The sequence below is a fragment of the Ambystoma mexicanum genome, chromosome 7p (genome assembly GCF_040938575.1).
Source record: "Ambystoma mexicanum isolate Mex_15411 chromosome 7p, UKY_AmexF1_1, whole genome shotgun sequence".
Taxonomy (NCBI): domain Eukaryota; kingdom Metazoa; phylum Chordata; class Amphibia; order Caudata; family Ambystomatidae; genus Ambystoma; species Ambystoma mexicanum.
This window is the reverse complement of record NC_090939.1, coordinates 461,607,724-461,628,531: the sequence shown is the minus strand read 5'-3', so window position 1 is coordinate 461,628,531 and position 20,808 is coordinate 461,607,724. Positions and strand designations below refer to the sequence as shown.

Below are 20,808 nucleotides of genomic sequence, written 5' to 3'. Positions count from 1 at the left end.
CTGCATAGCGGGGTGACCTTCCTGTGGTGGATTCCATAGTCTACCATTGCCCTGGCAAAGCTCTCACCTTGGAAGGGTGCTCCGTTGTCCGAGCACAGTATCCTGGGGAGCCCATGAGTGGCAAAGATCTTCTCTATCGCCACCACCACATTTTCAAAGGCCCCAGACTCAATGAACTCTACCTCTGGGTACCTGGACCACTCATCCACCACGACCAGGAAATGCGTACCTCGGGTTGTGGAGCCGAAGTCTGCATGAACCACCTCCCACGGTCTTGTGCTACGCGGCATAGTTTCAATGACAGGCTCCCTTTGGGATGGTGATGCCCCCTGACACCATACACATGACGCGACAAACTCTTCCACCCGCCTCTCCAGACTTTCTAGCGCAGCCGGGCCTTTGCTTTGGCCATGCCCTGATGTCCCTGGTGGGCCAACTCAATTACCTGTTTTATTTTCACCTGCGGGATCGCGATCCGGTCACCCCTGAGCAGAAGACCAGCTTCAGAAAACGTCAGCTCATCTCTCACGTTTCACAGTTGTTCGAGGGAGACTTTAGCTTCCTGCGTCCGCAGTGCAAGAGTGTCCAGCACAACCTTCCATGATCCTTGCGGAATTGCTGACTTCAGGATGAGGAAGCATTCCTCCTGGTCCGCTGCCAGCTCTAGGTCGTCCAGCGGCACTGAGGTAGGAGTCGCTGCAACCACCACCAGTTGAACGTGCGCATCCGCCCTCTGGACAGGTGTCCGCACGGTCTTCTGGGACCCCTCTTTGATGGCGAGATAGATAATCAGCCGCATTGTTGCTCCCAGTCCGGTAGACAAGTGAGACCCCATACTCCAGTAACGCCAACATCCACCACTCAAACCTTGCAGGGGGGTTTGAGGATGAGCCTGCCAAGATGGGCAGCAGGGGTTTATGGTCGGTGACTACTGCCACTGGCCGCCCCAGGATGTATAGCCTGAAGTGCTGACAGCCCCACAGGACCGCCATGGCCTCCCGCTCGATCTGGGAGTACCGTTGCTCAGTCTCCGAGAGGGCCTTGCTGGCGGCATACGCCACCGGCCGGACACCCAGATTGGCATCCACTTGGGTTAGGATCGCCCCCAGGCCAAAAGGGCTGGCGTCCACCACAATCTCTGACTGCAGGGCTGGGTCGAAGAAAGCCATGATATCTTCAGCTGTTAGGGGACTTTTGATGTCTTCAAATGCCACCTACTCCAGTGGCTCCCACTGCCACCTGACGTCCTTCTTCGTGAGGGCCTGCAAGGGCTCTGACCGAGAGGCCAAGTTCTTAATGAAGCGGCCACAGTAGGCGACCATGCCAAGAAAACTCTGCACCTCAGACACCTTATCTGGTGGTCTTGCCTCCACAATGCCTTTAACCTTGCGAGGGTCAGGTGACACGTCTCCCTCCTTAAACACAAATCCAAAGAATTCCATGGTGGTTTTGAAGAACTCGCACTTGTCACGGTGTAAGGTCAGGCCAAGCTACTGGAGCCGCTCAAACATCTTGGCCAACTTATGTAGGTGCTCCATTTCCGACCTGGCAAAGACTAAAATGTAATCACTGATGTTTAGGACGCCATTCAGGTCAGCCAAGGAGCCATGGATGATATTTTGAAATGCATCCGCTGCGGAGAACACCCCCCGAAACTCCGTCTTTTATAGCGGTACAACCACTGATGGGTGGTGAACGTGGTGATGTACCGCGAGTCAGGGTGCAACACCACCTGGAGGTAACCAGCTCTTAGGTCCAACTTTGAAAATAACTGGGCACCTTGTAGCTCCGTGATGATATCGTCGATGGTGGGCATCAAGTGCCGCTCTCTCTTGATGGCTTTGTTGGGGAGTCTCATGTCAACGCATATCCTCACTGAGTCCGGCTGCTTCGGCTTCCTGGCAATGACAATGGGGGACACCCACAGGGTTGGCCTTCAACTTTTTCAATGATATTGAGGCTGACCAGATTGTCCCGTGTTACGCTCACCTGGCTCCCACAGAGGCGTCGATCTGAACTGGACAGCTGGGGTCTCCACCAATGTGATGCGTAGGGCCGAGATGAAAGACTGGCCTGGCCCACCTAACTTTGTTTGCTTGGCCCGTAGGAATATTCTTCTGCAAATCGAGAGAGGGAATTAACCACCCGTGGAGTTGAGCGTAAACACCCCCACCCCACTGTTCTCCCCACTGACCACCTTTGATGTCCCCTCTTATAGTCTCACCCGATGGTTTGAAAAGATGAGCTCTCCATCCTGCATTGAGCGCAGGGGCACGTAGATAACCAGTTGCTTCACTGGCTCGAAGGAATTGGTGAGTTCCAGAACAATATTGACTCCGAGATTCCCGGCAAGACGCCGTAAGTATGTAGTTCGTAAGAGTTCAAATGCCTGTCTTTCACTCTTGTCCGATTCGTTGCAGGTTGCAGCTTGACCCTAGTGAAGAGTTCCTCGTGGCAACCGGTAATATTCTGGTAAGGATTTGTCTTATCCAACACAGTTCAATAAATATTTTGTCAATATGTAACCTGTTGCTTTCTCCCTTATTCAGGCGCTGAGAGAAAGTATGAAGTCTCGGGGAATAATACCTCCGGCGGTAAAATCAGGTAAGTCTATTGTGGTGAGGAGGGTTCCTCTTGTTAGTCCCTTTGTTGTTTCACCTTGCTGTCCTGTTGTTTCCCCTTAGGGGCCGGGGTTCGGCGAAGATGCAGTGGAAGCTGCGCTGACCCGTGAAGGGGAATAGTACCCCCGGTGGTAAAATCAGGTAAGTCTATGGGGGATAACTAATATTCCTCTGTGTATTCCCTTGGCTCACCTTGCTGTTCTTGTCTTCTCCTTAGGTGCCGGAGTGCGGCGGGAACATGCAGGAGGATGCGGTGGAATGTGAAGATGCTGCAAAGGCCGGTGAGTTTAGTGCGGCGCTGCAGCAGGCGAGGCGACACGCATAAAATAACATCTTTCTTCCAGCTCGAAGGCACGATGGATTGGGAATTCAGGTAAGGATCAAAGGTATTGCTCTTGTTCTAACCTTTTCTCCTTCTTTCTCCCTTTTTCTAGGAGCTCTAAACTCAAGGCGGGCGTGGCAGAAGGCTGGATGCAGAATTGCAGGCACGGCGAGCGTTACGCTGCTGGATGCAGAATATCGCGAAGCATGTGCTGCTCTTCGGGCGTGGTTTAAATAGCTTCCAAAGTAGTCCCAGGTAAGTATTCCTCCCCAGCCCCACCCAAGTAAAAAAATAGTCCCTAGGTAAAGTAGTCCCTTCCAAGCCTCTTTTGGCTTGGAGCTCTTGCAGCATGGTCTGCATTAGGTAAGTTTGCAGCATGGTCTGCATCAGGTAAGTTTTAATCTATGAGCCTGGCGCCTATGGCGCCAGAATTGACTCTCCATATGAGCCTGGCGCCATAGGCGCCAGGACTGCACCCAAATAGCCCCTAGCAGGGGCTTGGGATAACTTGATGCCTACTTCCGGGGTTGCTGGACTTGGTCTGGGTCCCCGGGGGTAGGCATCATGACATCCAGCCCTCGGTCGACCAAGTCCCGCAAATGGAATGGCACACGTCGATGTTTTAGAGAAATAGGTTGAATCAACTCATCAATATGCAGTCTTACAGGGTCACCTGCCATCTGCCCAATCCCCTCAAACAGCCGGGAGTACATGTCCAACCGCATTTGGATGTCCTCTACATACACCGACTATGCGAAGCTGACAATCCCCAGGGCCTCCGAAGCCACGCAACTCAGCAGGATGTTGTTGCTCACAGTTGTCATGTAGAAGCAAGCGCGTATCCGAGAGTCCCCATCTCCCACATCAGCCACGAAGGCCCCCTCGAGTGGAATAGGTTGCGACTCCCCAAACGTGAAGATTTGCGCCTTGGGGCGGCCAACTGCGGGGGGCACTCCTTGGCATCATAATGTTCTCGCCATAACATTTACAGAGGCTTCAGTATCCACTAGTACAGTGACAGATGACTTATTCACTGTGACCAGATATCTCGGCTGGCGCCTGTTCTTCGAGCGAAGGACACCCACACTGGACACAAAGAAAATGTTCTCCTCCTTTTCCTCTTGAAGCTGGGCGCCCTCTTCACCCTGGTCCACCTGAGCAACATTGGGCGGGCGTTGCTGACGAAAATAACCAGACCGGACTGGACCTCTCGGAACTACCAATGGCATGGGGGCCGTGCACATGCGTGCATAGTGGTCGGCCAACCCACAGCGGCCACACGCTTTCCCCGCAGCCGGGCACTCTGCAGGGTGTGACAAGTCATACCCACACTTGAGACACAAATCCACTAACCTGCCACCACGGTCACGGAAGTTGCCCCCTGGCCTCTAGGCAACCCTGCCACCTGTGCCACATCCTACAGCACACACCTCTTCTGTTTTGCCAGGACACACCCCTGCTTCCATCCTTGATGCCCTCACTTCAGAGACCTCCTGGCACCGACCCAGCTCAAAGATGCAGGGTGAGGTGATGCCGGGCTCCCGCAGTACCTGTCTGCGTAGCTTGCCTGATGCACACCCCTGGATCAGCTGGTCCCTGATCATTGTGTCAGGGTTGTCCCAGGCGCATGACACTGACAGCCGGCGCAGGCGGCCATAGAAATTGTCCAGCGTTTCATCATCCTTTTGGTGGGTAGACCTAATCAGGAGGGGCAAGAAGTAGTTGTGTAGAGCAGCCTTTGCTGCATTGTATTAGTTATCAGCAGTCTGAAAGGATTGAAAAACTTCATGCACCGCAGGCCCGGCAGAGTATAACAGGGTTGCCAGCTTACTGTCATCATTTGTTTCCATGGTAGCTCGAAAATACATATGCAGCCAATCAATCCACATTTTCCATCGGGGCCCCAGGCTGGATGGGGCACCCAAGATGTCAAACTCAGGAATTGGTTCTAGCTCCCCTGGCAGTCTCGTCAGGGCCAGCAGCTGGGGAACTGGGGGTAGGGGCACAGGCACAGTTTGGTCTTGAGCACTCATGGCTGTGAGCGCACAGACACCCCACCCAATTTGCAAAGTTGGTCACCCTGAGTTACCTGGGGGCAACCAGACTTGGACTCCCTGCTCACTGTGCTCAGAGAGGCAAAGCTTCACCTCAATGATGAGGTCCAACAAGGTTGAAACACGTGTATGGGTTGCTTTTGGTACTCTTGTTCAGAGAGGAATTGCCATAGCATTTCGGTGCTGGACTGCCCATGTGGGCGGGACAAAGACTGATATGCAAATGGGTATTTCCCATCTGTGAAAGGCACAGTGAGCAAAAAGTGTGTGCTGCAAACTCTCACCTCAGAACAGGTTATCATGCCTTGTTCTTTCTGGAGAGGAGTGCCAGCTACCTTTTTTGAAATATTTGAAAGGAACTTGGGGTTGGTCCTCCTGAGTTACGTGGGGGCAACCAGACGTGGACTCCCTGCTCACTGTGCTCAGAGAGGCAAAGCTTCACCTCACTGATGAGGCCCAACAAGGCTGAAACACGTGTATGGGGTTGCTTTTGGTACTCTTGTTCAGAGAGGAACTGCCATAGCAATTTGGTGCTGGACTGCCCATGTGGGCGGGACAAAGACTGATATGCAAATTGTTATTTCCCATCTGTGAAAGGCAGAGTGAGCAAAAAGTGTGTGCTGCAAACTGTCATCTCAGAACAGGTTATCATGCCTTGTTCTTTCTGGAGAGGAGCGCCAGCTACCTTTTTTGAAACAATTTGCAGATGGGACTGCAACTCAACCAGACAGTCTTGAGACAGTTTTTACACAGATGGAAGTAGCAGGTTCCCTTGTGCTTCACCCCCACCAAGGTCCAAAAAAACAAATACTGGGGGCCATGTACAGGATGCCAGTCCAAAACCTCAGGCAGGGTATAGTAAAAGACCACAGGAAATGTTTGAGGCACCACAGTGTCTCAAAAAATGGAGCTGGGTGGGCCTAGGGGACCAAACAAAGAACACAGCAGGCCTCCCCCAGCATCTCACCTCAACTTGACGAAATTTGCACTCCAAAACACCAAAAATGAGACTCCAGACGTGCAGGTTGAGCAGAGACAGTTGCTTGCTGCTGATTTATCCAAAAATTGAGGCTGGATGGCACACTGGCACTCTTTTACAGGGCAGCGACCATCCCAGGCCTAATCACCAAAATGGCTGCCGAGCCGCATTCCCCTTTCTGCGGCATGAAAACAATGAAAATTGGCCTCGGACGAGGAAAATAATCAATGCCTTGTCACTGCTGTGCCCAGGTAATACAGAGACCTTGTCGCCACTGTTGCAGGTCGGTATCGGTCTTTAAGGTTGCCTTGAACCCCCGCCCTCCACAGACTCAGTCGGAGACTGCTGTGTGTAGCATAACTCTCAACTCACACGCATTTGGCGGGTGTCACCCGCCTTGTAAAGGGCTGACTCACCCGCCAAGCCTCCTGCACACCCATTCATTCCAATGGCATAGCTCTCAACCATTTGTCTCGCAAAGGCGGGTGAATCACCCGATTTTGTTTTTGGCGGGTGAGACGCCCATTGGAATTAATGGGCGTGCAGGAGGCTTGGCGGGTGAGTCAGCCCTTTGCAAGGCGGGTGACACCCGCCAAAAGCGGGTGAGTTGAGAGCTATGCAATGGGCGTCTCACCGGCCAAAAACAAAATCGGGTAGCTCGGGCTCCCCGGTCGCTCTGACACAGGCAGGAATGCCTTGTTTATTTATAGGCAAGCGGTGGAGTGCAACGTCACTCTGCTGCGTGCTGAACCCTTAAAGGGGCAGCACCACAGACAGTACTGGCAAAACCGAACTACCTGGTCGCCCTAGCGTGGGTGATCTTGCCAGGACTCTGTAAATACAGCCCTAGCCCACTTGTGTGAGGGCCCAAGGGCTGCCTGCCATCCGCTATGATTCAGGGGGCTCTGTCCTCTAAAATACCCCACACAGTTCAAGTAAAAAAGTTTCCATGTATTTTTTCTTTAATGATGCTCTCTGGGAATAAAGTTAGAGAAGAACAATAGTTCGCCTGCATATGTTTGATTGAATCATGGAAAATCTGTATACGTTGGTCCATGCCTTCACATTGATCAATTTTCCTCTTAATTATTTAAGTAACTGCATTGAACAAGGAATGTCACTGGATCTGTATGTTCCATCCCCACAGCAGAGCCCATGGACTCTAATTGCAAATGTGTGTAGAAATGTTTCCGAACTGTGCTGGAGGAGGAAAGGACAAGCTGTACCACTACAGCATACGACGACCTTAGCCGTTGAACGCTGCTCCAGCCCTCACGTGCTATGACGCTGATCGCGCAGCCTTCCAATCATACTAATCCACCAGACACTCCCTCCTGCAGATTGGCATAGAACCGGGCGGGCCTCGCTTTCCTTTCTTTCCCGCCCCTCTTTCAGAGGAAGAGTCTTACGGTCGCTCTGACGTCCCGGACCACGCGGTTGGAAGGGTCGCGGCTTAACAGGGATATACTGTGCGTCCAATCAGAGAAGCGGAGTGGAGCGAAGTTGACGGAAGAGGCGGGTCGTGACTCATTTTCGACATGGAAGGCGGGGCACTCGGCCAAGCGACCGCCTGCTCGGGGTGGGGCTTCAATGGCTGGGCGTGAACTTTTTGTTTCTGTTGCGGTTTGTGCGGCGTGCTCTGGGCCCTATGTCCTGGTGTAACGCATGTAAGCGGTCGCTCCAGACGCGGCCGAGGTGATCCATTTGGTGCACCTGCTCTGTAAACAGCAGCATGGATCTGGAGGGCGCGGTGTCCGCGCGCAGGGCCATGTTGCTGTCTGGCCCAGGCTGGATCATGCCGACAGCGCTGCTCTGTCTGTACGGATTCTTCTGCAACCTGCGCCCATCCGAACCCTTCCTCACTCCTTACCTGCTGGGACCGGACAAGAACCTCACTGAGCGCCAGGTAAGGGCTGGGAGAGGCGGAGGGTGATTACCCTCGTTGGAGACCCCCCACCACAGGCGCCCGCACCACATGCAGTCCAGTCACCCTTTAATCTAATGCAAGTGTTGTATTCGCCCCTTGTTTAAGTTTTCAAGGCATGCTACATTGATCTCCCGACCCGCGCAGTAATGGACAACTGCCAGCAGTGGAGAAACTTTGCTGAAAATGTTGGGGGGGACATGACCTCTGAAGAAAAGTTGCCCCATTCAAATGAATGGGGACAAAATAGTGTGCCATGAAAGTTGGGGGGGGGGGGGGAAACAAACACCCCGCCGCCCCTAAAATTAGGCCATGACTGCCAGTTAGATGTGTTCAATTGCCTAACACTGCCGAAAGATATGGCATGTGACACCACCCGAAGACATTCTGCTATGGCATGTCGACATGCCACTTTTGGTTTTCCTTCCCATTATAGTATACTACTGTACTGTGGCATTCTATATTGCCATGCTTTCTTTTCACTGACTTCCTTGTTCGTGGTTCCAACTGGGCATGGGGATCTTGGTAGATGGAGCCAAGTTGATCTAAAGTTGAATGTACCACTTTCATTTCCTATAGTCACAGAAAGAACGAGCTGTCTTTATGAAGTGGGTTTTCCTGCTCCTTTATTCAAAAGAACGTATCCTATACCTCATCAAAAAAGCTACATTTTCTTCGTGACGTTTTTGTTTAATATAAGTCATATTTTCGGGGAACGGGCTACCGTTCTGGACTCGTGGAAACTTGTGGTGAATTAAACTTGGAGCTGTTCCGTACACCGAAACGACTTGGAAACGTGGGTTCGTTGCTATTGAACTGACGTGGGTACACACGGCTTGATTGATACCTGAGTCCGGGCTGTATCTCTTGTCTGCAGGGGTGGGCTGGCATATCGGCAACTCTGGCGACTTCCCGATACGCCTATGCCCTCTGGGCATCTTTTGTGTGGTAACAAATGTTCTCATAAGCAAAAGGTTGTGCTTACTGGAAATGTGTAATATGGGGGCCCTTTGAACATTATTTCCAGGCCCTCTTTCGGTTCTCACCTGCAAGAGATATGAACCGTGCCAGCCGCCAAAAGTAATGCAGTATTATTTGGACCCAGTGCAGGGCAGGAGTACCATTGACTCTGGCCTTAGCTGGAAGAGGCAGTTGTGAGTTCGCAAGCAATGTTTGTCGAGTGTTGATACTACGATACCCGACACATGACTCACGCAGGGGCGGGCAGAGACTCCTACAGTTTCTCACGGGAGTTCACTTCCGAAAGGCGTTGACAGCCTCTCGAAGGAGCATCTCTTCACTTTTGCTTGTACCAGGCCCCCCAATCCGTTAAAGAAGTTCACATCAGTCCTGCCATACTCGATCTTCTAAGTAGCCTTCGACATCGCATTGTTTATAGCCATTAATCTGTGCTGGTAGTGAATGCCAACCTGGGTAACAATTTAACATTTATAATCCACAAACCGCCAGAAAGACAATTGCTTGCAGTTCGGTTCATTGACCTCCCCGTGCTTGCCCAGTAATTGCAATAAAATGATGCTTCCCAAGTGCCCAGCCTCCTCTCTCAATCTCTGGGCTGCCTGTTACAGTGCGCCTGTCGGGGCACTATAAACTGCAGCTGGAATGACGTGAGGCAGGCTTTGAGCCCAAATAATGATGTGTTATTTATTTAGCACGTTTATTGTTAGTGGGGCTTGAGCACTGCATGCCCATATAACCTGGTGCCAAATAATGCTAACCATGGCAAGGCCAGTAAGTCTGACTTTGTCAACAGAAAGGTCATACTTTTTGCAAAGCTCTTACATGACGACCAACGTTTTCCCACTAAATTTGCACAGGTATACCCACGTTACTTGTTTGCGCCCCCCATTAGTTGGGATCCAATTTGTCTGGCCAGCACGCAGCATGAATAATCCAGAAATCGCAAAGATAGATTTTCCAGTTATACCCGGTGTAGTTCTTCAATCGAAGCCCTTCTTTGTTAGTAGTGATCCAGAAATCCTCCTCGGCTCATTTATATACCTACCTAGGAGCCCCAGTTGCTTCGATGAGACAGTTCCATCTTCTTGTGACTCATGCTGTTTTCACAAAAGGGCCGATGAGAGGCAGTAGAGTGAAAGGACGGCGTTGACTGCGTAAATATGCCCACCCTAATTTTGACACTTTCAGAAATAGTTCTATATACCATACTCTGCTTTTGAAAAGCTTGGTCAGTACGATACTGAGGATAAGATGGTTTAAAAAATAAAGAAGTAATTTACACTTCATCCTCTGCACCTGCTGCATCTTTGTAAAAACTTCATGGAACCATTTGCATTAGCTGCTTTGCTGATGGGCCGAATTTAAAGGCATGGTCTAGTAAAAAATGTTATTGTCCCTATGGGTCGGCCATGTTTTTTTAAGGCTAAGTGGCTCGATTTTAGAAAACTTTCCTATGGAACTTACCTGAGTTTTCGTCCATTAAACGCACGCGAAAACAAGCACCTGGGAGCCGCCATTTTCTGATAATCCTATCTTTTCCCCGATCGCCCTGGCTGACCTGCTTTTGCGGCACTAAATCAATTCCCCCGCCCCTGAGCCTGACATTATCAAAACATTCATATTCCCCGCCTCTCCCCGTGACGTTACTGTGCTGTGTAGGCAAACGCGCCCAGTCGTCTTCTGCGCGACTCCACACAGAACCCGTAAACCAACACAGATCAACTCACAACACAGCGCGCCACAATTCGGAATATGAAACTGTACTTTACAATGAAACAGCAACACGGTACATTTGGTAAAGTACATTTATTTGGCATTAAATGTTTAGAGAATATTCATATGAACTCCGGAAGCCATTTATTTTCTTTTATCTGTATCCGCAATAACTGTTCCGTTTCATCTTGAGTCACGCGCAGTTCCTTTATGGCACACAGGGTGTTCATTTTCGTAAAAAGAATCACTTTGGAAGCACGGTGAACCGCAAGGCTGTTCCATCAACTAGGCACTAGTCCAGCCTAAAGGTTATGTTACTTCTAGCCACTAGTACAGCGTAAGGGCATGTGGGCCCTTGGCGATCGTCCCATAATATGGTGATCGTGCTCCAGTTGTTGACACGAAGCTGCAGGTGTCTGCTGAAGAATCCATCCGCCGGTGTCTCAAACAGATGGCAGTTGCAGAAAGGGATCAAATACCTGTTATGAAAACAAAAAAAATGATAATTAGTCTCGCTAGCCGAACTTCATTAATATTACTCATTTCATTTATTACGGCCGATCAGAAACTATTTGCTTGCAAGGGTAGTTCAATGGAGTATGTTCGTCTCTAACATAAATGCGAAAAGTAAAGAGATAAATCGAGGCCAACACACAATGATAAACGACAGTCTACATGCGTGAGGAATGATATGGCATTTGTAACGCGCGTATACTCAAGTGTTTCTAGGCGTGACGAGGCAGGTGGGGAACAAGGGCAGACAGACAACGATCCTACTAGGCCAGGTGTCTTTCTGATCGCGCATGAGGATGGGCTGTACAAGGATAGTTGAATACAAATTAAATAATAGGGCCAGCTGGTGGCAAGTGCAAGGTAAATGCCGGGACAAGGGGCTGAAGGATACAGAGACAGTCCCGTAGTGCATGGAAAAGTGGCTGGGCCAAGGAGCGAGATCGGTGAGACCAGTGAACCTGCATGCCCATGTGCCCACTATGAACAGTTTTACTTGCTTTTCCTAGCTCTTAATTCATTCATTTATTCATGCATCCATTCATTAAATCTTCATTCCGGTATAAAAGCGTGCAAAGATTTACTTACATTATATTTGAAATTTCCATTTTGTCTCTTCGTAATGCAGTCTGTAAAACGGACCGTGCTCTTGACAATGATTTTTCGTATACTGACCTAAAACAGAAACTCTGTCTAGTTTCTGAATTTTCTGCCTTATCGTCTCTTACGTTATTGCGCACTCCCTTCAAAGGTAGTTCTTTCGGCATGGTCCCTGTCTCAAGGTCAAAAAACAATAGACCCTTATACTTCCAGTGCGACTTGTGGGCCTCATCTGGGCACTGTCCTTCGCATTCTTTATTTGCAACATCACGTGGTATAGGCATCTATGAGAACTTGAAGTTTAGAATCCGTCTATGTAGTGCGCCTCAATGTGCAAATGCGAACTGGCTTCTCTCCCAAATGCCACGGCCCGCTTGGCTGGCGCGTTCTAAGTGCCCCAATTTTGTCCCCGTTGTCTGCGAGCTTTGCAGCCCAAATTGAGACATTTAATTTTTGGCGGAAGGTCAGGGAAAGTATAAAGTACCACAGGAGTTGAGTTAAAAGTAAGATTTATTGCTTGTTTTATTATTTGCAATACGCAAGCCTCCCCTCCGTTAACAGTGCGCAGCATTTACATTTACATGAGATGACACATGAGAAAAATATATACATACACATATGTGAGGTAAATAGAGAGAATTCAAAGATGACACCCAGCTTCTTCGCCACCCATGATGGTGAAGTTGGGGGTTAGGTTTACAGGTACAATGTACAATAACATTTATTTACAAAAATACAATCCTATTGCAATTATTTAAACCGCGATTTGTACTTCACAATCAGCTGTGCATCGGGTGGGCATGGCACAGTCGCAATGTTTGGTGGCAATGGATCACTGCTCTGTATAGAAACGTCCAAAATTCTATATCTGTGCTTCTCTAACACAGCAACAATAAGGCCTTTCACAAAGTCGAACTGCATTTCATCATAGACTGGTTTGATCACCCATTGCTTGCTTCTTTTTGAAAACACCTTAGTGTAGCGAGGCATCCTTACTTTACCCCTAGTCCTAGATTGTTCACGTCCGACATTGCTGTTATGGGCCAAGACGGCTAGTAGAGTGCGATGTTTCATGCCCCGAAAGCTAAAATGCAAGCGCTTTGGCCTGTACTTTAGGCACATATTGTGGAACACCTACAAATCTCCTGTGTGACAGAATTCTGTCAGTCCTCTCAAATCTCTTGATAGAGTTTTGTCGAAAACAATCTTCTCAATGGCTTTGTGTGTCGGTGAAGATGGAATCAACCACTTCTTCTTCCGTGCCTCCTCTGGGGACAAAGGGCCATGTTCACATTGGTGGAAATGTTCATTTGCTGTCCAGCGGTGAACGTTGGTACAGTGGTGCATCAGTGACCGCCATTTTTCAAGTAGTATTTCCACTGACCCCTCACAAGTTTTTGAGCTCCACCAAAGATGGTTGGTGATAGAATGTGACCACTGCAAAATACTTTCAAAACCTTTTTTTTTCCTGCAGCCGAGATTTTCTTATTGATTGATTTGGCAAGATGCCATACGTCAAATTGATGTTTAATATGTGGGAACTGCTCTCTCATTGTCTTGGCAATTGAAACGTGTCTATCCGTGGCTATGAGGTCGATGTGCATCCCCCTCGATTGTAGATGTTCCACTGATTTTATAAATCCTAGTTTCTCCATGGCCACTGAGGATGTACATTGTGTTACCTGCACGACCTCCGAACTCACAATTTTCTTACTATCCATGTCCTGAAAGTGGTAGGTGCAGTACTTGGCAGAAAATCCGGGGCTATCGCACTGTCCATCGCTGGCTAGCCTGAATCGTTTGCCTTTGAATGTACTTGCTAGAGACAATTGTTCAACTCTCCAAGCATCACTAATGGCCGGAAACAGATAATCACGTTGGTATGTGTAGTACAGCGCTTTAGAAATGAAATGGAGTCCCACAAACTGAAAGAAAGCCTCTAACTTTCTAAAACTGGAGCCACTAAAAAGTGATGCAGCTGCACACAGTAGATTGCCTGCTGGCATTTTCCCCAGCATTGGTTGTGCAGACCATGAGAACCTATGATTTAATCTACAGGCGGCATTTATTTTGACGTTACTGCCTTTCATTTGACGAGTCACATTAATCAAGGGCTTCCCACATACTTTCCCTCTAACGGAATGCACACATTTCAGCATACTTATAATTTCCATCAAACGACTGTCGAATACTATGTATTTGCTCTCTTTCATTAGACTGTCATCCTGCGTCAACGTTGTTTCGGCCTTTGACGTTGTGGAGATGTCAACACATTGGAATGTAATATCGCTGCTATCAAGTATTGTTGCGTCTATTAATGCTGCGGCTGGTTCATTCTCTCTCATTTCAACATCTGCTAATTCTACATTGATGGGAGAACACAACAATGTCGACATGTTTTTTGGTGGCAATTTTTTGGCTGGTGTAGATTGTGTAAATTGATCTGCAACTACTTCAGAGCTATCTTCAATACATTCAATAACATCTTCTTGTGGTGGTCCGGTCGCACAGTAGCTATGGTCCAATGCAACTTTGCTGTAGTCTCCAAACAGAGCTAATTCATGTTCTGGCCATTGGACATGAGCATCTCGAGCCTGAACACGCCTCGCCTCAATTAATAGTTCCTCCATAGTGTACATGGTCTGGCAAGCCACATCTCTCATTCGCTTCACTGTCTGTGTGTGTATAGTTCTGACGCCCACGGGTAACTGGAAGAGAGATTGGAAAAGGGATGTTCAGTTTAAACACAAGATGGAGTGTAGTAGAATTGACTGGAAAAAAACATAAAATAGTCCTCAGCACAAACATTTTTTTAAAGTTATGAACTGTTTGTAACCTTTTTTTTGTTATTTTTTCTTTGCAACTTTTTTGACTCGACCTTCAACATCTGCACGCTGTAGCTCCGATTCGTTTCCGCATGTCCTCCCTTCCTCTTGCGCTGCAACGACTATATTTTCTGTATCCGCATAGACAGCACGGAATGAGGCTCCATTGTCTCCCTGAAACATAGTACTTTCATTACTATGTATCAAAATATTGTTAGCATAAAACACACGTGAGGACGAACACACAGGTACATCTCAATAGCCAAACACGATTTAAACATTGTGTGCAACAATCAAACGACAAGTATTCGACCAGTGATGATCTATTTCGATGGAACTGTCAGTATCCATACCTCTGGCTCTGCATGGACTGCCATGAATGGTTGTATTGGAGAGGAGGCATCCGCATCTCCCTGAAACACAGTACTTGCATTAGTATGCTTTTCAATATTGGAAACACAACACACACTTGGGGTCGACGGCACAGGTACATATAAAGAGATAACCGCGAAAGATGCATTATCCAAAAGAATCAAGGAAAATCCAAATATGATCACATTTCATCGACTTATTTCAACGATTCCTTTACATCTGCATCATCTAAATGAGATGTTTTGATTGTGGTGGAAGCTCCGTCGTCTCCCTGAAACACAGCACTTGCGTTAATAGGGAAGAAAGTATAGCAAATGGAATCGCGTTATATGATCACGCATGATGGAGCTGTCAGTATCCATACCTCGTGCTGCTGAAGAAGATCTATGGATGTTGCAAATGTAGTGCGCACTTCCGAAAGCTGTTGCGCCGATTCGTATACTTGAATGTCAGGCTCTGCATCAAGTGTAGGGGTTGACGCTCCATCAACTGCCTGAAACATAGTACTTGCATTAGTGAGGATTACAATAGTGAAAACATAACATACACCTGGGGTCGACAGCACAGGTACATATCAACGGCTAACCACGAATGAAACATTGTGTAGAACAATCAAACGACAAGAATTCCAGCTCTGATGATGACGCTCGATGGAGCTGTCAGTATCCATACCTCCTGCTGGTGAGGAACATCTAGAAACGTTGTAGATGTGGCGGACGCTTCACCATCTCCCTGAAAGACAGTACTTGCATTAATATGGATAACACTAATTATAACTGAAAATAAACACCAGTGGACGATAACTAAGGTGTACATTAATTGGAAAGCAGTAACCAAACATTCGGTAAAATAATTACACGATAGAATAAAACTATTACTTGACATGCATAAAACAGGTATGTAGCGGATTAGCCTAGTAAGATTACCTGATACGCGCTAGAAGTGGTTGATAACTGCGACCACGTCAAGGATGTAGAATGTTCTTGCTTCAGATTCAAGGGATAGTCAAGAAGTTGTAAAGGTCAATTAATGATTGATAATGAAATGCCAATATTAAAAATAGCCATGTAAGGAGACAGAATACTTGAGTAATGCGCAATATAGCACAGTTCCCTGTGCCCATATATAGATTTCGTTTGTGGGTTATGAAATCGAAAAAGAATATATTGATAAATGTCATTATTCAAAAAACTCTACACTCATATCAATATCAAAATTATTACAAGGGATAGAACACCTACAATAACTACTAATCCATTCGGCTACACACTACCGCAAGGCCTAAAACTAAATCGGGACACTTGACTCACCGGTGGCGGAATGTGGACGAATAGAGTGGGAATAGCGTTTTCGCGCAATTTCCGTGTCGTTCGCCGTTTATTCTTCTTTGTTACCCAAGAAGTTGTGTACATGTCCAAGGAAAAGTGGCGGCTGCAGATGCGGTATCGATCACCCCTCTTGTCCTCTAAGACTTGTTGGACTCTACTTTCCAGTTCATCCAGTGGATATCCGCAATGTCTGACCCATTCTCTTATTCGATCAAGAGTTTTCGGGAATACATGCATTGTAGTGCCTTCAGATTTCGCATGGGACTTCGAAGGGCAACCGCTAATCGAACAGGCAGGCATTGTTGATGAATCTGAAAAGTAAATATCGACATTATTATACAATCTTCAAGAGTAAAGATTTGATACAAAAGTAAATGAATCATACAATGATCAATGCAAGGTTTGTTTTGCTCGCAGGAACTATACCAGTTCATTATGTGCTGCTTAGTATTTGCATAAGTTGCAGAAATGTATAATTGATGTGTCTGAAATCTGAACATGTGACTCGTCCCTTGGATATTTTGTCTTGCACGAGAAGGAAACATGCTAACATTGACTGGACCCCCGAAGGATGCAGTTCAATCACAATAGTCACAGATGAAAATGAATAGATCTATTGATAGCATAGCAATGGAAACTGAAGTCAATACCAATGAGACCAATGAACATAGCACTATTTTGTACTCTACTGGAAAATAGATAGAAATTTTAAAATCTGCGAAATATAACCAGGATACATGGCCTTACCTTGACCAACAAACAGTTGGGTTCAGCAAGCAGAGCAGTATGTTGCGGGAGAATAGGTGGATGGCCACAGGTAGCGCACTGATGGGTATGCTCGAAGCGGTCGGTCACAGAGTTCACGGATAGCACGACGACAAGCAGATTAGCATAGATCTCAGTGGTTCCCAGGTAGCACGTTCAAGAGTTGAGTTGCAAAGCACAAAGATGTTCTCATGAGACATATCGAGTGGTTTTTAAAGTATTAGAAACTGGGGTGTGTTTGTGAACGAATGACGTATGTATGTCGTGGTATTAGGGGGGGCGGCCTGCTTCAAGGGGAGGCCTGGCTGGAGACACGGGGTCTGAGTAGGCCATGTGACCGATGGCCCCTTGGCGTGGGACACCTTTTGAAGTGTACATGCAGTTTGGCACCTTGGCCTTTCGCGCCCCTGACAGCCCCCCCATGCCAGCGCGCCTCCACCGGCGCGAACCGCCTTTATATCAATATACAGTATATCGCCTTTATATCAATGATAGTATATCGTTGCTTATCAATAACAAATGCCACATACCGGAGATTCTTGTGAGCACAGACCCACACTTCAACCGGTGTATTATAGTGGCCAAGACCCTAGGGCATGTATAATCCAATGGTAATTGATAGTGTAGATATGTGTGACTTTTATATAGACATAACCTACTGAAAGACTTTGAACAAGTGTTATTTGGTGCATGCATTATCGATAATATGTTATGTTAGCTTAGATAGATAGTGACCACCCTGCACAGGTGTCCGACGTCCATCCTTGAATGGAGACACACTTGATTCATTTAAAAAATCGAGACAAACGTTGTTAAAATAAATGTGGTGTTTTATTTTGTATCTTATTTTCATGACACAAAAAAAAAATGAGAAGACTTTAAAGGTTATACAGGTCAGGTTGCAGCACAGCGAGAGAAAATCCCTGTACTGACCGCTGTCACTCGGGAACGTGTCTCTAATGGCACGAACGGCACAGGCGGGTATCACTCTTCGAACGCGGTGTCCAAGCCTCCCGTGAAGCCACCATGTAAAGGAACGATAGGCCACCAGCCTGTACCACCTGTGAAAAGGAATGAAACCAACTGTTTTTAAATGACCCAGATAAGTTTAATAAACGTTTGTTGTCAATGACAATTCTTGTAACTAATGGCATTTTACACGGACAAATGCTATCTAGACAATGCACACTATTCAACGACTTACATGCGTTACAATGATATGTAGATGTAATCTTGGATATAGTAGAAGAACATGAAATAGGAGTGGCATGACAAGCAGAGTATACTTACTCGTTACTAGGATTACGAGGACGAACAGTTGCTCGAAGTTCGTGCATAAGCACCATCATTATTCTCAACACGGCCCGTGTGAGGCAGGCTGCCCTGAAGTCTGGCAGCTCGGTGATGCATTGCGGTCGTGGCTCGCCTTCCGAAATGTAGGCCAGGCATCCCGAGTTTTCTCGGCAGCAGCAGTTCACGTCCTCGGTTGGCATTAGCTCGCACCGATTGCATGTGCACCAGGTGGAGAAGCCGTCCATTCGACTATGCCCAGGCTCTTCATCTGTTGAATCGTCCTCCCAACTGCCGTCCGAATCCCCATTGTTTTCGCGTGCTTCCCTTTCCAGTAGTTCCTCCTCGGTATACTCGGGCTCGTACATGTAGGGCATTATTGTAGCCATTGTGTGTTAAACAAACTAAAATTATTTATAGCGGTGGTACTGATATCTGTTCACACGGGCTACAAGCGGCGAAGGTAGCTGACCAGAGCACAGAAACGAGTCACAGAATACTCAAAGTAAAACGGAGAGAGGAATGGAATCGAAAATCGGCTGCTGTGTGTTGTGAAACGGTCTGTTTATACTTATTGAGGAGAGAGGCGTCCTGCCATTTCCATGGCGACACGTCATTAGCTGAAGCGCAGCGAATGTTGACACGAGACGTGCTTTGGCGTTGGGAAATGGACGGTACGAGTCTGCTGATGACAGGCTCAGGGGCGGGGGAATTGATTTAGTGCCGCAAAAGCAGGTCAGCCAGGGCGATCGGGGAAAAGATAGGATTATCAGAAAATGGCGGCTCCCAGGTGCTTGTTTTCGCGTGCGTTTAGTGGATGAAAACTCGGGTAAGGTCCATAGGAAAGTTTTGTAAAATCGAGCCACTTAGCCTTAAAAAGACATGGCCGACCCATAGGGACAATAAAGATTTTTACTAGACCATGCCTTTAACGTACAAACCTTTGCTGGTGAGGTGGCCTGTACAAGGGGCCGTCCAGCTTGCTTTTGTCCTGTTACCTTTTTAGGCCAACTTGGACAAAAAGGTGTTTTTTGGTGTAATTAGTAGCTTCATTACACTCGCTTTAACTTCAACCGTTGTGTTAGGTTTTATTAGAAATGTGATAACATCTTGAGAAAATGTAACGTTTTTTAGAAACATCTGTGTTGTGTATTCTCTAGCTCAAGATATCGAAGAATAGCTTCTATTTAGCAATATCATTGATAATCTACGATTTCTACAGGAATCCATATTTGCCCAACTAATATTGATTCCTGATCCATGGATTTAAAAATAAACAAGGGTATGCCAAGGTCTCTTCATTTTAACACTTTAAGCTTCCCGACTTCATATTTCTTGATGTCACCACTTGGCTGCGAGTACGTGTTTCTTACCTGACAGAACGCATCAGATCTAACAGTTAATGCATTGCAAACTTGATAGGATGGAAGACACACAGTTAACAATTGTTTGTCCTATTCAAACCAAGTACCTGGGCTTTTTGACAGACATCTAGTGTCATTTCTGTGTTGAGGTTGGCAATGATAAATTCCATTGGCCTACCTCCCGAACAATTATTAAACCTTTGTGAAGCATGCCTGCATGAGAGTGGTAAATATTAGCACACTTGACTAGGAATCGTAATGTTTTCGTGTCTTTTTAATATACGAAGACTTGATCAACTTGGGCCTTACAGAACGGATTGTAACGTTCTCGCGGTACAGAGGCTGGAGGGTGGGTTTGCAGACTATCATTCCAAGTTATTGAGCAGTTTTCCATTGCTTGAGGGAGCTTTGAAGATTGTGATGGCACCTGAGAGCATGCATAGGCAGAGACAACCGTTTTGTTCTATTCTGTAGGCAGATCTGTTCCGACTAAATTCGTATTACAGATTTTAATTGTCGTGGGCTATAGCTCATGCCTGTAGCCTAGAAGATCCGCTTAGCTTGATGGTAACAGCTAATAGGAGCTACTTTTGACATCAGAGGCTAGCTAGTGCCATGCAAACATACCTGTTTCGCATCACTGTTTGAAAATGTGTATAAAAGAGCATTTGGGCACATCTAGAAGAGATTTAAAGCATGAGTCCTATATAACGGGCAACACATTATAGTTTGCATCTCATCTGGAAGAAAGATTTGCAACATTCCATGTAATGGTTGGCTTCTTATTTTGTAGATGTAACTGCTGCTTACTGGGTTTTGGTGCTTGATAGTCAAGAGCTGTTCACGTCTCCCCCCATCCCGTTACATGGCTATCATTTTAACAAATGAATGACATGTCTGCCAGACTGAATATTTTTTTTTTTTTTTTTAAACGAGATAACTACCTTCTCCTACCATAACATCGGTGACAACTTATATCGCAGGCAGATCTGTTATTTTCAGTGTCTGTCACTTTTTACAGGCCCATAAATCTGATTCTATAGTGCTGAGGTCCAATATGATAAACTACTGTGTTTTGAGAAAGGGACAAAATATTTTGAATTGAAGCGTCTACTCAATATTTAACTTGATCCAAGACGCCGAAATAAATCTTTGTCTGG

The 20,808-nt window shown here is 47.0% G+C and overlaps 1 protein-coding gene across 1 annotated transcript in view; it reads left to right on the top strand.

Moving 5' to 3' along the window:
• The first annotated feature begins 7,506 nt into the window (after nucleotides 1-7,506).
• The window catches only part of SLC19A2 (solute carrier family 19 member 2), a 251,303-nt gene continuing 238,001 nt past the window's right edge, over nucleotides 7,507-20,808 (top strand). The window contains exon 1 of the mRNA XM_069636480.1: nucleotides 7,507-7,882. Coding sequence (XP_069492581.1) covers nucleotides 7,709-7,882 — 174 coding nt within the window. The 5' untranslated portion in view covers nucleotides 7,507-7,708. The remainder of the gene's footprint in view (nucleotides 7,883-20,808) is intronic.